Consider the following 13,839-nt stretch of genomic DNA (forward strand, 5'->3'; position numbering starts at 1 on the left):
CGATCTGAGATCCATGACCACAAAGTGATTCGTTAGGCAGCATGTAACATTTGTAGCTTCCGTGGTGCGAAGTACTCTTAGCGATGTGTGGCACGAGGACAAACAACACGATGTATTGCTCCGTAGTTTTCCATTGCAATATCTACTGTTAGACTATTAAGCCTCTACACTGGTGCACTACTAAATACGTAAAGATAAGTCGCCGGCGACGCTTGGACCCACGAGACAGTGCCAAAATTGCCAGTACTCCTATACCAATAAATGATTTGGAGCGTGCTAACCACTTTGAGTAAGCGTCCAAAACCCTACCATTAGAATGGAAAACCGTTAACACTCCACCGCCTCTAGCTGGTTTCTAGCAACTCCTGGCTCCAAATGAAAATAATACAACAATACAACAAGTGCGCGAGCGTGCGTGTGTGTGTGTGTGTGTGTGTGTGTGTGTGTGTGTGTGTGTGTGTGTGTGTGTGTGTGTGTGTATATTCCTAACGGACCAAACCGATGAGGTCATCGTCCCTAGACTTACATAGTACTTAAACCAACTGTAACTCATGCTACGAACACACACACACACACACACACACACACACACACACACACACACACACACTATATACGCCCGAGAGAGGACTCTAACCTCCGGCGGGAGGAGCCGCGCAGTCCGTGACAAGGCGCCTCTAACCGCGCGGCAAAGTAACACTTCAACATGGAACAGTTAACGCAACGAACGAAGCTCCACATACAATTTCCATAGGAATAAACGGAATTCAATCAGACCTCGCCAAGCCCAGAGCCCGCCATCCAGGTAGCTAATAGCTCCTGCACTCACCTTGCCTCAGTACTCGCCGACAAAACCGGAGTACCACACAGAATTCCGTACTGCGCATGGAATGCTGGTCAATTACTCCCAGAAATTCTTTCGCATCCATCCTTTTAAGCTAGTGAACCTCAGGAGCAGGTATGCAGGCATTTTATTAGCCGTTTCCCTTTCCACTAATAGCATTCCTTGCCTAAGTGCTGCTTCCATCAGGGGCTGGAAGACACCTGCCATAATTCCTGCCGCTTCCTATGGCAAGACCGCCCCCGTCATCCCAGCCTGAACAATACGCTCTTCCCCTGGGTAATGGAACTGCCTCTCGTGTCCAGAATAGCAGACAGGAAGAAGCCCTGCGCGTCCAGGAATGATATGTTAGAAACAGAGCTTACTTTGCTATCACAGATCTGAAGGAGGTCGCATAGACAAACCTCTCGTCTTTTAACCTACGTGCAATCGTGACGAACTTTGTCGCCACCGAGGATTGTCAATATCTCTTTAGAACATGTGCCCTGTTACCAATCTGTGATAACATTGAGGTTATCTGATGTGATAGAGAACTCTCGTTTTTTCCACAAGACCTTACTGCCGAGATACGTCCACGAATCGGGACTAGACCGTTCCGCACCACAAACTTCTCACAAAGAGATATTTGTGCATTTATTCCATTTTTAAGTTCGGCGTAGCGATCACGATGTGTGTCTTTCGGGAACAGTATGGTTGATACAGAAGTGTCAGAGTGCTATTCGTATATTGTCTCCGTTGTTTCGCAACAACTCTCAATGCATACTTTACGAACCAGTGCATTTCAGCGTTCAATGTTTCGCCAATAAGTAAAGGTCGGATAATGTAAGAAGAAAGTTACTCCCGGCCGTTAACATGACTTTCTCAGCGTGTTTGAAAATTACACCAACTGTGCATGGGCCGTCTGATGGGTCGGAGGTTGCAGAGCATTGTGATAGACGAAGCACTGCGTTACACCTGGTGCTCAAACTGTCTTCCTAAGATTATTTTGGCGATTTTCTAGCGATCATCACACTGTACTCTCGTCGTATTTCACTGTTCTCCGTAAGAATTTTTGTCTCGGGAGAGCAAGGGGAGTCACATTTACAGCCATTGAAACGTTTATCGTTCAGGAAAGTCACCTCCCTGATTCTTGTCTGAGCCAGTTCCAGTTTCGACAAACTGTACTGGTGTGTAATGTAGAGACAAGTCACGATATGGTTACGGCAAACCTGTAGTGGTGCTCGTAGAGTGCTATAATTCACTCGCAGCACGATGATCGCTCGGTTACACTACTATCGAGCTTAAAGACTTAAGAACAACTGAGCACATTTAGCATTCATACGTGACACACTGAACCAATTGTTTCACACCTACAAGTTCCTAGTTAGGTGACTAAAGCAGAAATATTAGGATTCAGTGCACTGTTGATAACAAGCTCTGACAGGACAACAGTGGTGGTAATCGCTTGTGTCGTATTTGAGGGAACCATCCGAGTACTCGCCAAGAATGATTTAGGAAAATCACGGAAACGACATCGTAATGCCCGGAGGAGAATTTAAATCGAGCTCTTTCCTAATACCAACCGACAAGCAGACAGCACACCTATCGAATTTTTGTAATTTTTATATTATGGTACCTCGAGTTCACAACTCGAGTTCTGAATTCCACGAGCATATTGGTACAACTCTCAAAAATTTTCAAGAAAATCGAATTTGAAGTTTTGAAGCATTCAGGTCGTCTTTAGTACACTAAAGTACGGTCGATACTTCGATAGACTGTGTGGCTCTGTGTTAGAGTGGTCTTCTGGAAAGAGGCCGGTCTGTGTTCGAGTCCCAGCCGACGCGAATTTTTAAACAAAAAGGCGCGATCTGCAAACATTTCCGTGAAGCACAAAATGCATAAAGATGGAATGAAGTCGGTAGCGCTCGAGACTGGTAATCGCTGGTTCGCTTCTCGCTTCGGTCATTATTTTTCTCGTTCAGTATTTGGTGAAAAAGGCGTGTCGTCTTATTTGTAATTACATATCACACACCAAAATCCAGTTTTCATTGAAAATATAAAGTCGTATCTTCCATAAAATATTAATAGATTATTTAAATTAAAGAAAAAGTTATAAATAAATGTTTTCATTTGTATTTTACTCTTCATAGAAATGAATGTAGAGTATGCCCCTTCGTTTAAAAGTTTATCACGGGGAGAGATAGAAACTGGGCCGCCCGTGGGACGGTTAAGTACCACAGCGCCACGGGGCTTGCCGAAATCTGGTTCTCACTTTAGAGTATAAAAGACGCTCAGAAAAATTTCAGAGAATTTGAGAGTAGTGTCTAACTGCTTTTCATAACTTATATTTGAGTTCTGAACTTAAATATAAAAAATTACTAAGTCCGATTGTCGGGTGGTCACTTGGTGAGCCGATTCTTCTTTTCAGATGACACGATCTGGCACGCACCCCGTTGCTCTGTGCTAACTCTTAGTCTGAGGGCTAGGAAACGTAGTCCTAAAAAAAGGGGAGGAGAGAAGAGAGGTCGTTTGGCAATTATGGATGCGGACAAGAAATGTCAGGGCTAGCAGCCACCGCAGTTGCAAGTGCCAAGGGTGGCAGAGGCAAATAATGTAGGCCTAATTACAGCACTTATATTGTGTGATCATCAAACATATGTTTTGTAACTTACGTTTTCTAAGGGCAAAAGTGATATTTTTAAAGCCACTTTATCACCACTACTCAGTTCCGCACGTTATATCAAAAACTGCCAGTTTCACCTTAGCTCTTACCCTCTTTCGTAGCACCTCTTGAGTTCCGTAGCGAAAATGCAGAACTCGCCGAAGGTAAGGTAGCACGCCGAACTCCTGTTCGCACACTCCTTCGCACACTGAAGCATCTCGTACACTGAAAGCCAGAATGAAAAAAAATATTAGCCATCAGAGTTACACACTCGCTAGTCTGAGAACTGCGAAATATCTTATACTTCTACTTTTTACCTATAACATTAGGCTTTAGAACTAGGAAATTATTTAACAATGACACAGCTGAACATTATTGCTCCGAAATTTGAGTACGGCAGAGTTTGCAGTCTTTTTGTTAGGATGGCGTAAGAGGTAAGTGCTAAATTATTTTCATAAATCGCAGACTTCTGTTTAACTGCGCGACTGGAATAAAATTTTACCTAATGTAATTATTTTAGCCAGTCACTTCCATTTTGTTGTTTGTTTCCGATACGTAACTAGTTCCAATCGATATCTACGCGTTTTTCCAAATTGATTCCCATCATCTCGTGCTCGTAGCGGTACCATTGCTTTAAGGTAGGGATTAAACATCGATCTTACTGATATTTCTATTTGGTCAACCGTCCTCAGTTGAAGGCTTGAGCACCTATAAATTAGACAGAAGAAGGGAAGGTACAACTGCTACTCATCTATCCAGAATTCAAGTAGGTAGAACAGTAATTGTAATAATGTTTACTTATTTGCAACTGGGTACATGTAGTACAATACTGCAGTGAGTAATTTGCCCAGAAAAGGCGGCATTGTGAGAGCTGCGACTGCTGATAAAAACAAAACTATTTTATGCGACAGTCATTTATTTAATAAGTGTTACAAAAAACAGGTTCACAATATTGTAGTAATTTTAAAATGTATGCTGTGTACCGGACTAAAAATTCCAGTATTATTATTATTATTATTATTATTATTATTATTACTGTTATTATCTTTCTTTTATCGTGAATGACTGTGAGCAGTTTCCGTTTGTTGTAGCTGCACTGTGTGCTAGTAAAGAAGAGTTGCGTTTTTAATAACGTCACGTTTTCGTGAATTCTGCATTTTTGGAACAGGTCTCAAAGAAAGGAAGTGTATTACTGAATAAAAATATGGTATGCAACTTAAGAGAGACTAACAGCAGTACGTATCTTCGTAACGAATGAAATTACAAGGAATTTAATTATGCTGGTAACTATCCGAGCAATAGCTAAACCTTTGCTAGAGATTTTTCATTTTAATGCCTGACACGAGGTCCAGATAAGTGGGAAAACCTGTATTTCTACACAAGCACTAACTGCGGGGTTATATTGCTGTGTTGTCATACATTCTTCCATTATTGGTCATGGAGTTAAGGCGTCCTTATACGTCAAAATTTACTGTCGTTTACTTAGTGCTGCAATTGCGGACCGTTTCAGCTTCTATTCTACAAATCTGACTATTTCGTCGTAACGAACTGCGTGGAGTTCTACTTCATTTGTTTCAACGCCACAAATGAGCGTAATTGCTAAAATGTGAAGTACTCTTTACCATGTACTTCACAGTGGTTTGCAGATAGTATATCTCTCTCTCTCTCTCTCTCTCTCTCTCTCTCTCTCTCTCTCTCTCTCTCTCTCTCTCTCTCTCTCTCTCTCATTTCCCTGGTCCACAGCCTACGAAATAACAGCTGAGAAACACTGCGGAAGCTCTTTTTTTTTACACTAATTGATATGGTTACGGAAACCGCTGACCATTCGAAATTTTTTGTAGTGATCTTGCCAACACAATCTCATTTTGAGATTTGTTCCACTAGTGTATGTCGACGGACACACCTTCAGAAAGCGGTAAACTAACTCGCTGAAGCCTGCTCACGCTCCGCAAACACCGTCATCAGGGGAACGTTCCTCATTCTCACACTACCTTGAACTCTCGTTGCACAGAGAATCTGCTTTATCGAGTTCGACCTATTCCTATCATCTTAACGCTCTTTTTTTTCGAACTTGAGATAGCATTACCGGGACGTGGAAGACCGTCAGCTAACGGCTCCCAAACATTAGCGCGCGCGCACACACACACACACACACACACACACACACACACACACACACACGGAATGCACAGGATCGCTTAATGTATCCAGTGTTTCCCACGCAGAACCTGTTCTGAATTTCGTTTAAGGATTTCAAAGTTTCCGGCCACAAAAATGTGCTCGCACAAAATATGCCGCTTCTTGGTTGTTCTCTATCTAGCAGCCTCGACACACTACACTATAAAATTCTACCAACCCAGTGAAACTGGGAAAAAAAGAAAAAACCGACAAAAATGTTGTCGAGCTCTGCAAACAGATCAGTTACAGGGTGGTTATAATTAAATTTTCGCTACTTCACCCCGTGTAGACGGAAAACTATCTGTCAAAAAAGAAAGAAAGGAAGGGAAGGGAAGGGAAAAAGAGAGAGAGAGAGAGAGAGAGAGAGAGAGAGAGAGAGAGAGAGAGAGAGAGAACGAACACGTGTATCAACCAAAGTCCAAAATGTCAAATCTATTTTGACACAGGCGATACCTGTAGCCTAATTGCATGGCTTCAGATTTTCGCTTTCAATGTTCACAACAATTAAAATCATTCACCACGTATTGGTTGTGTTTATGCATTGCAGTCTCTGTGACCCCTCAGAATGGAGGGAGTACCGATGACCTATTATTTTCCAGTGAGGTACACAAGTGACAGTTGTCATTTGTGAACGTTTTATTTCAGCCAAGCACGTGAAATGAGACATCTTAATGAAGTGCAAGTTGCAAAGGGCGGTCTATTGGATCCAAAAACGATGAACGTTTGATCGTATTGCTACAGATGCAAATGCCTCTCCGTGTGTTGTTGACACACTACAGGCAGACAGATTAGTACACAAAGCGAGTTGGACAAGGTCGCCGATGCATTACAGCCCCAAGTGAAGATCGGTATCTGGCCATCTCTGCGTTGCAGCGTCGTACGGATACCACAAGACCACAGCAAGACTATCTCAGAAGAGCCACTGACTGCAATGAACAGAGAAAGGACCTTCCGACCCAGACGTTCTGTTCGGGTACCCCGTTTGACACGACATGGTCTTGGCGCAGCTCGCCTTCAATTCTGCCGGTCCCGTAAGTCGCAACTTCGACAGTGACGAACTCGTTATTTACAGAGCTGTCCAGGTATCCTCTGAAGCAAGGTGAAGGCTGTTCGTGTGCGGAGACCCACGGCGAGCGGTACTTGCCAACTGTTGTCCAGGAAATCAACAAATTTCTAAGGTTTTGTGATCATGTGGGAGGTTTCAATGTTGACAGCCATGCGGATCTTCTTCTTGTCCATGGTCGCCTTACCGCCAGAAAGTACACCGGACAAATCCTGTTGGAGCATGTAGGCTGCCAACTACACGATGGCCGTAAATTCCTTCTTATGCCAGGGCCTCTGTGCGGACGTCAGCAGGGAAGTCTTGCGGAGCCTGGACTTCAAACTAATGGAATGACTGTCGGTGAGACCCGACCGAAACAACGTGCTGGATGTGTAGGACGTACTTGATGAACGTGTACGTGGTCGCGTTCCACCAAAAGACTATCTGAGACCCATCATGGGTTCTCATTGCAGAATGGCAGCGTGCACCACAGAGCGACCTCCGTAGACTTATACTGAGCATGCTACATAGGTGTCACGCATTGATTAACGCTCACTGAGGGCATACACATTATTGAAGTTACCGAGATCCAATGAGAAGCTTCCAGGATCACTGGATGAATGATTGTTTGCACTTTTTTTTCGATACCTCCCAGATATTTCAATTGTCTTTATGTAAACGATCGAGGATGTAATGATGTTTCGTTGTGTACTTAATTTAAGAAAGATTAAGGCATAATTTGGTAACATACCCAGTCCTTAATTATTGCTCAGTGGAGTATGGCAGATGCCGAAAGTCATGTTCCCCTAATTCTTTGGAGCAGTGTATTTACTGCATGTGTACTCAGCAGGATTTGTGTTGTTAAGTAGTGTCAGTGTCACGACTTGCGTTAGGCACCAGTACTGGTATGGCACAAATATTTGTTCTTAACCCATTTCATTTAACAGTATACATTAATGACACTGTCTTTAATAGTGTAGCGGCACCACTGTTTAGGATTGGAAAAGTCAGTTTTGTGCGATATTCTGGGCACAAGCTACAGCCAGGTGCGGGCCGGATTGCATTGATTTACGTATACCAACGGTTCGAAGTAGAATGGAGGCCACAGGGCTGTCGAACCACTGAAAAGCGTGCACGCAGTGGTTCGCATTGCGCAAGCTACAGGCAGAAGGGGCCCACTGGCGCTACCCAGGTGTTGTGCGTATGTGACTCTGAGTGGCCTGTTAGCAAAACAGAGGCCCACAGCCGCGTATAAATGGTGCTGGTTTTGTAAAGAGATGCATTCAATTGTGACAGCTCTCCTGGACGGCAGGGCGTGTCGCACCACCGGCTACACGCAGCAGCAGATGCGGTGCCAGCATTCCCGTCACAGCAGGTCGCCGGTTCGACCTCTTGAGGCTGACGCAGGGTCCATAGCCAGTCAGCAGCGGGCCACTCCTGGCTTACAACACACGCCGCGGGCATCCTCAAGGCGAGGGCCACGGATTCGGATGGCAGATTGCAGGCACTTGTGCTCACTGCGATCTCAGCTATGCCAGCGAGGAAGGACGCAGTGAGCCGCTTAGCGGCTCCCAGCGGAGCAGTGCTGAGTCAACGGGGAAGAAGACCGCTGAGCCAACTGCTGGCGCAGCCCTGACAATGCGGTCCTACAAGGCCAAACACAGCAGTGTGTTGCAATGGGTCGCTGGGGCAGTAGCCTCAGCATTGCGGGACCTGTGATGAGGAGCGAGGTGAATGGTGCACTGTAGTGGAAACAAATAAATCATTTGGAAAGCTCAGAAGAGTCTTAATACGGTGCCTTCTACCTCTTCCCACTACATTTGGTCATTCTGATACAATAGCCTGTGATTTTTGCAATACGTGGAAAGTGTTAGTCCTTGGGGAAAAAATGAGTAGGAACTTTAATGTAATTTTGCACTGGCACACATTTTCGCTAGAAACTGCAGTTTTCGAGTTATTCGAGGAAAACATACAAAAGTGACATTTAAATACCACCTCCGCCCTCCACTCCAATGCTCACCCCACAGGTGGGGATTTCAGTTAGTGCCACCACCTCCTACCACAGTACAAAAATTTGCGACTCCACGAATTTTGCCCTTAATTTCCCTTCGCTGACTGGACTCGTTGACTGACTATGGCATGACACAGGCACTGATCCAACGTTATTTCTGTACATCCCCTTGCAAATTAATCTGCTGTCGCTCTCACTTTCAAAGTAACACTTGTGCCTTGGGTTATAATAATAATAATAATAATAATAATAATAATAATAATAATAATAATAATAATAATAATAATAAACGAAAACGAAATCTTAAGACAGCCACCAGAACAAGCACAAATAGAACACGAAGAGACACACGTGTTAGATATAGAAGAGAAATTTCAGCTGACATATATAGAATACAAAGACACAAATACAGACATTAGACCATTCTTGCATAGACCGCCAAATAACCCACAAGTCGAAACAACAACAAAAACTATCAACACAATCATACACAACAAAATAAATGAAAATACAACTATGGAAGAGTTACAACTACTGGTTTATATAGGAGCACTCACTACACTAAATATACACACTAGGCAGAGATCAGAACAAACCAATACGCAGAAGAAACCCACAAAACCAGCATGGCAACACAGGCTACAGATCAGAATAGAAAAACTGAGAAAAGACATCGGACAGCTAACACAATTTATAAGAAATGAAATATAAGACAAAAATCGAAAAATGTTAGGTAAAATCTCACAACAAGAAGCAATAGAGCAATTAGATGAAAAGAAGCAGAAATTACAAGCATTGGCCAAACGACTTAGAAGTTACAAAAAAAGTGAAAATAGAAGGGAACAAAACCAAACATTCAACACAAACCAAAAGAGATTCTACCAAACAATAGATAACACACACATTAAAATAGACAATCCACGAAACATAACAGACATGGAACACTTCTGGAGCAACATATGGTCAAACCCGGTACAACATAACAGGCATGCACGGTGGATACAAGATGATACCACAAATGCCTGAAGCGATAATTTTGCAACATGAAGTCACCCAAGCAATTAATTCTACTCACAATTGGAAACCCCCTGGAAAAGGTAAAATAGCAAATTTCTGGCTAAAGAAATTCACCTCAACACATTCACATCTAACTGAATTATTTAACAGTTACATCGCAGCCCCATACACATTCCCTGATACACTTACACATGGAATAACTTATCTGAAACCTAAAGATCAAGCAGACACAGCAAACCCAGCTAAGTATCGCCCCATAACATGCCTACCAACAATATACAAAATATTAACTTCAGTCATTACACAGAAATTAATGACACATACAACACAGAACAAAATTATAAATGAAGAACAAAAAGGCTGTTGCAAAGGAGCATGAGGATGTAAAGAGCAACTGATAATAGATGCAGAGGTTACATATCAGGCTAAAACTAAACAAAGGTCGCTACACTATGCATACATTGATTACCAAAAAGCTTTTGATAGTGTACCCCACTCATGGTTACTACAAATATTGGAAATATACAAAGTAGATCCTAAATTGATACAGTTCCTAAACATAGTAATGAAACATTGGAAAACCACACTTTATATCCAAACAAATTCAAATAATATCACACCACAGCCAATACAGATTAAGCGTGGAATATACCAACGAGACTCATTAAGTCCTTTCTGGTTCTGCCTTGCTCTGAACCCACTATCCAACATGCTACATAATACAAATTATGGATACAATATTACTGGAACATACCCACACAAAATCACACATCTGCTTTACATGGATCATCTAAAACTACTGGTAGCAACAAATCAACAACTCAACCAATTACTAAAGATAACAGAAGTATTCAGCAATGATATAAATATGGCTTTTGGAACAGACAAATGTAAGAAAAATAGCATTGTCAAGGGAAAACACACTAAACAAGATGATTACATATTGGATAACCACAGCGACTGCATAGAAGCGATGGAAAAAACAGATGCCTATAAATATCTAGGATACAGACAAAAAATAGGAATAGATAATACAAATATTAAAGAAGAACTAAAAGAAAAATATAGACGAAGACTAACAAAAATACTGAAAACAGAATTGACAGCAAGAAACAAGACAAAAGCTATAAATACTTATGCTATACCAATATTGACCTACTCATTTGGAGTAGTGAAATGGAGTAACACAGACCTAGAAGCACTCAATACACTTACACGTTCACAATGCCACAAATATAGAATACATCACATACATTCAGCAACAGAAAGATTCACATTAAGCAGAAAGGAAGGAGGAAGGGGATTTATCGACATGAAAAACCTACATTATGGACAGGTAGACAATTTAAGAAAATTCTTTATAGAACGAGCAGAAACTAGCAAAATACACAAAGCAATCACTCATATAAATACATCGGCTACACCACTGCAATTTCATAACCACCTTTACAACCCTTTAGATCATGTAACATCAGTAGATACGAAGAAAGTAAATTGGAAAAAGAAAACACTACATGGCAAGCACCCATATCATCTAACACAGCCACACATTGATCAAGACGCATCCAACACATGGCTAAGAAGAGGCAATATATACAGTGAGACAGAAGGATTCATGATTGCAATACAGGATCAAACAAACACCAGATATTACAGCAAGCATATTATTAAAGATCCCAATACCACAACAGATAAATGCAGACTTTGCAAACAACAAATAGAAACAGTAGATCACATCACAAGCGGATGTACAATACTAGCAAATACAGAATACCCCAGAAGACATAACAACGTCGCAAAAATAATACATCAACAGCTTGCCTTACAACATAAACTTTTAAAACAACACGTTCCTACATACAAGTATACACCACAAAATGTACTGGAGAATGATGAATACAAATTATACTGGAACAGAACCATTATAACAGATAAAACAACGCCACATAACAAACCTGACATCATACTCACCAATAAAAAGAAGAAATTAACACAACTAATTGAAATATCCATACCCAATACAGCAAATATACAGAAGAAAACAGGAGAAAAAATTGAAAAATACATCCAACTGGCTGAGGAAGTCAAGGACATGTGGCATCAGGATAAAGTTGACATTATACCAATTATACTTTCAACTACAGGAGTCATACCACACAATATCCACCAGTACATCAATGCAATACAGCTACATCCAAACTTATATATACAACTTCAGAAATCCGTAATTATTGATACATGTTCAATTACCCGAAAGTTCCTAAACGCAATGTAACATATACCGTACAGTTAAAAGGAAGTGACGCTTGATCAAGGTCCGTGTCACTTTCATTCCGAACCAGACCTAAGGTCTGAGAAAGGAAAGACAATAATAATAATAATAATAATAATAATAATAATAATAATAATAATAATAATAATAATAATAATAATAATAATAATGTCTGAATAATATTATTTACATTACTTCTTAGAACATCGCTTTAGCGTAACTTTCAAGGAACTACAATTTAAGGAAGTACATTTTAAAATCATTTGTCTGAAAAATTTTGGAAGTTCACGCATCATGCAATCTGTTTAAGACATGTCATAGTAACAACCTTAAAGCTTCGACAACGTCATGACTTACACAATATAATATCAAGCTATGCACCTACCATTACCACTACTGTACATGGCACTACCAGTACAAAAAAAAGATCTGCGGATTGTGTGTAAATGAAGGAAGGAAGGAAGGAAGGACAGAAGGAAGGAAGGACAGAAGGACAGAAGGACAGAAGGACAGAAGGACAGAAGGACAGAAGGACAGAAGGACAGAAGGACAGAAGGACAGAAGGACAGAAGGACAGAAGGACAGAAGGAAGGAAGGACAGAAGGAAGGAAGGAAGGAAGGAAGGAAGGAAGGAAGGACAGAAGGAAGGAAGGAAGGAAGGACAGAAGGAAGGAAGGAAGGAAGGAAGGACAGAAGGAAGGAAGGAAGGAAGGACAGAAGGAAGGAAGGAAGGAAGGACAGAAGGAAGGAAGGAAGGAAGGACAGAAGGAAGGAAGGAAGGAAGGACAGAAGGAAGGAAGGAAGGAAAGGAGGACAGAAGGAAGGAAGGAAGGAAAGAAGGACAGAAGGAAGGAAGGAAGGAAAGAAGGACAGAAGGAAGGAAGGAAGGAAAGAAGGACAGAAGGAAGGAAGGAAGGAAAGAAGGACAGAAGGAAGGAAGGAAGGAAAGAAGGACAGAAGGAAGGAAGGAAAGAAGGACAGAAGGAAGGAAGGAAAGAAGGACAGAAGGAAAGAAGGACAGAAGGAAGGAAGGAAAGAAGGAAGGAAGGAAAGAAGGAAAGAAGGACAGAAGGAAGGAAGGAAAGAAGGACAGAAGGAAGGAAGGAAAGAAGGATAGAAGGAAGGAAGGAAAGAAGGACAGAAGGAAGGAAGGAAAGAAGGACAGAAGGAAGGAAGGAAAGAAGGACAGAAGGAAGGAAGGAAGGAAGGACAGAAGGAAGGAAGGAAGGAAGGACAGAAGGAAGGAAGGAAGGACAGAAGGAAGGAAGGAAGGACAGAAGGAAGGAAGGAAGGACAGAAGGAAGGAAGGAAGGACAGAAGGAAGGAAGGAAGGACAGAAGGAAGGAAGGAAGGAAGGACAGAAGGAAGGAAGGAAGGACAGAAGGAAGGAAGGAAGGACAGAAGGAAGCGGTGGGGCTAGGGGCAGATGCTGTGATTTCCAGTTGTTTTCGCCTCCATTCAGCGAATTAAGTCGTTCTGTTATTTATTTCTTAAGTGAGGATGTTTCCCTTCATGTCTTACTTTTCTGATAATTGTTTCTCTTAATAGGACACACACAACTGTTGCATAGATTATTCACAGTTGATAACATCCATATATAGTAGCATTAAATTTTGTTTTTGAATAAAAGAAGATCTCTCATTTTACTGGAAAAGAAAACTTAATGTAACTGTATGTGGATTTTATCAATCGCGAAAAATTAGTGTACTGAATTTTCTGTGTTTCCCTGATTTTACCTGTGGATTCACAAACAGTGTCATTTTACAACCGTATGGAATACATGTTTCTGAAACAAGATTGCTTTCAAACTAATTGATAGCGTAAAGGATGTTATGTA

The 13,839-nt window shown here is 41.6% G+C and overlaps 1 protein-coding gene across 2 annotated transcripts in view; it reads right to left on the reverse strand.

Annotated features, from left to right (window-relative positions):
- The window catches only part of LOC126469924 (uncharacterized), a 573,978-nt gene that overhangs the window by 217,886 nt on the left and 342,253 nt on the right, over positions 1-13,839 (reverse strand). For both annotated transcript variants that reach the window (XM_050097321.1, XM_050097320.1), the window contains exon 3: positions 3,593-3,707. In XM_050097321.1, the coding sequence (XP_049953278.1) occupies positions 3,593-3,707 (115 nt within the window). The remainder of the gene's footprint in view (positions 1-3,592; positions 3,708-13,839) is intronic.

Source organism: Schistocerca serialis, chromosome 3 (assembly GCF_023864345.2).
Source record: "Schistocerca serialis cubense isolate TAMUIC-IGC-003099 chromosome 3, iqSchSeri2.2, whole genome shotgun sequence".
In the NCBI taxonomy this organism is placed as follows: domain Eukaryota; kingdom Metazoa; phylum Arthropoda; class Insecta; order Orthoptera; family Acrididae; genus Schistocerca; species Schistocerca serialis.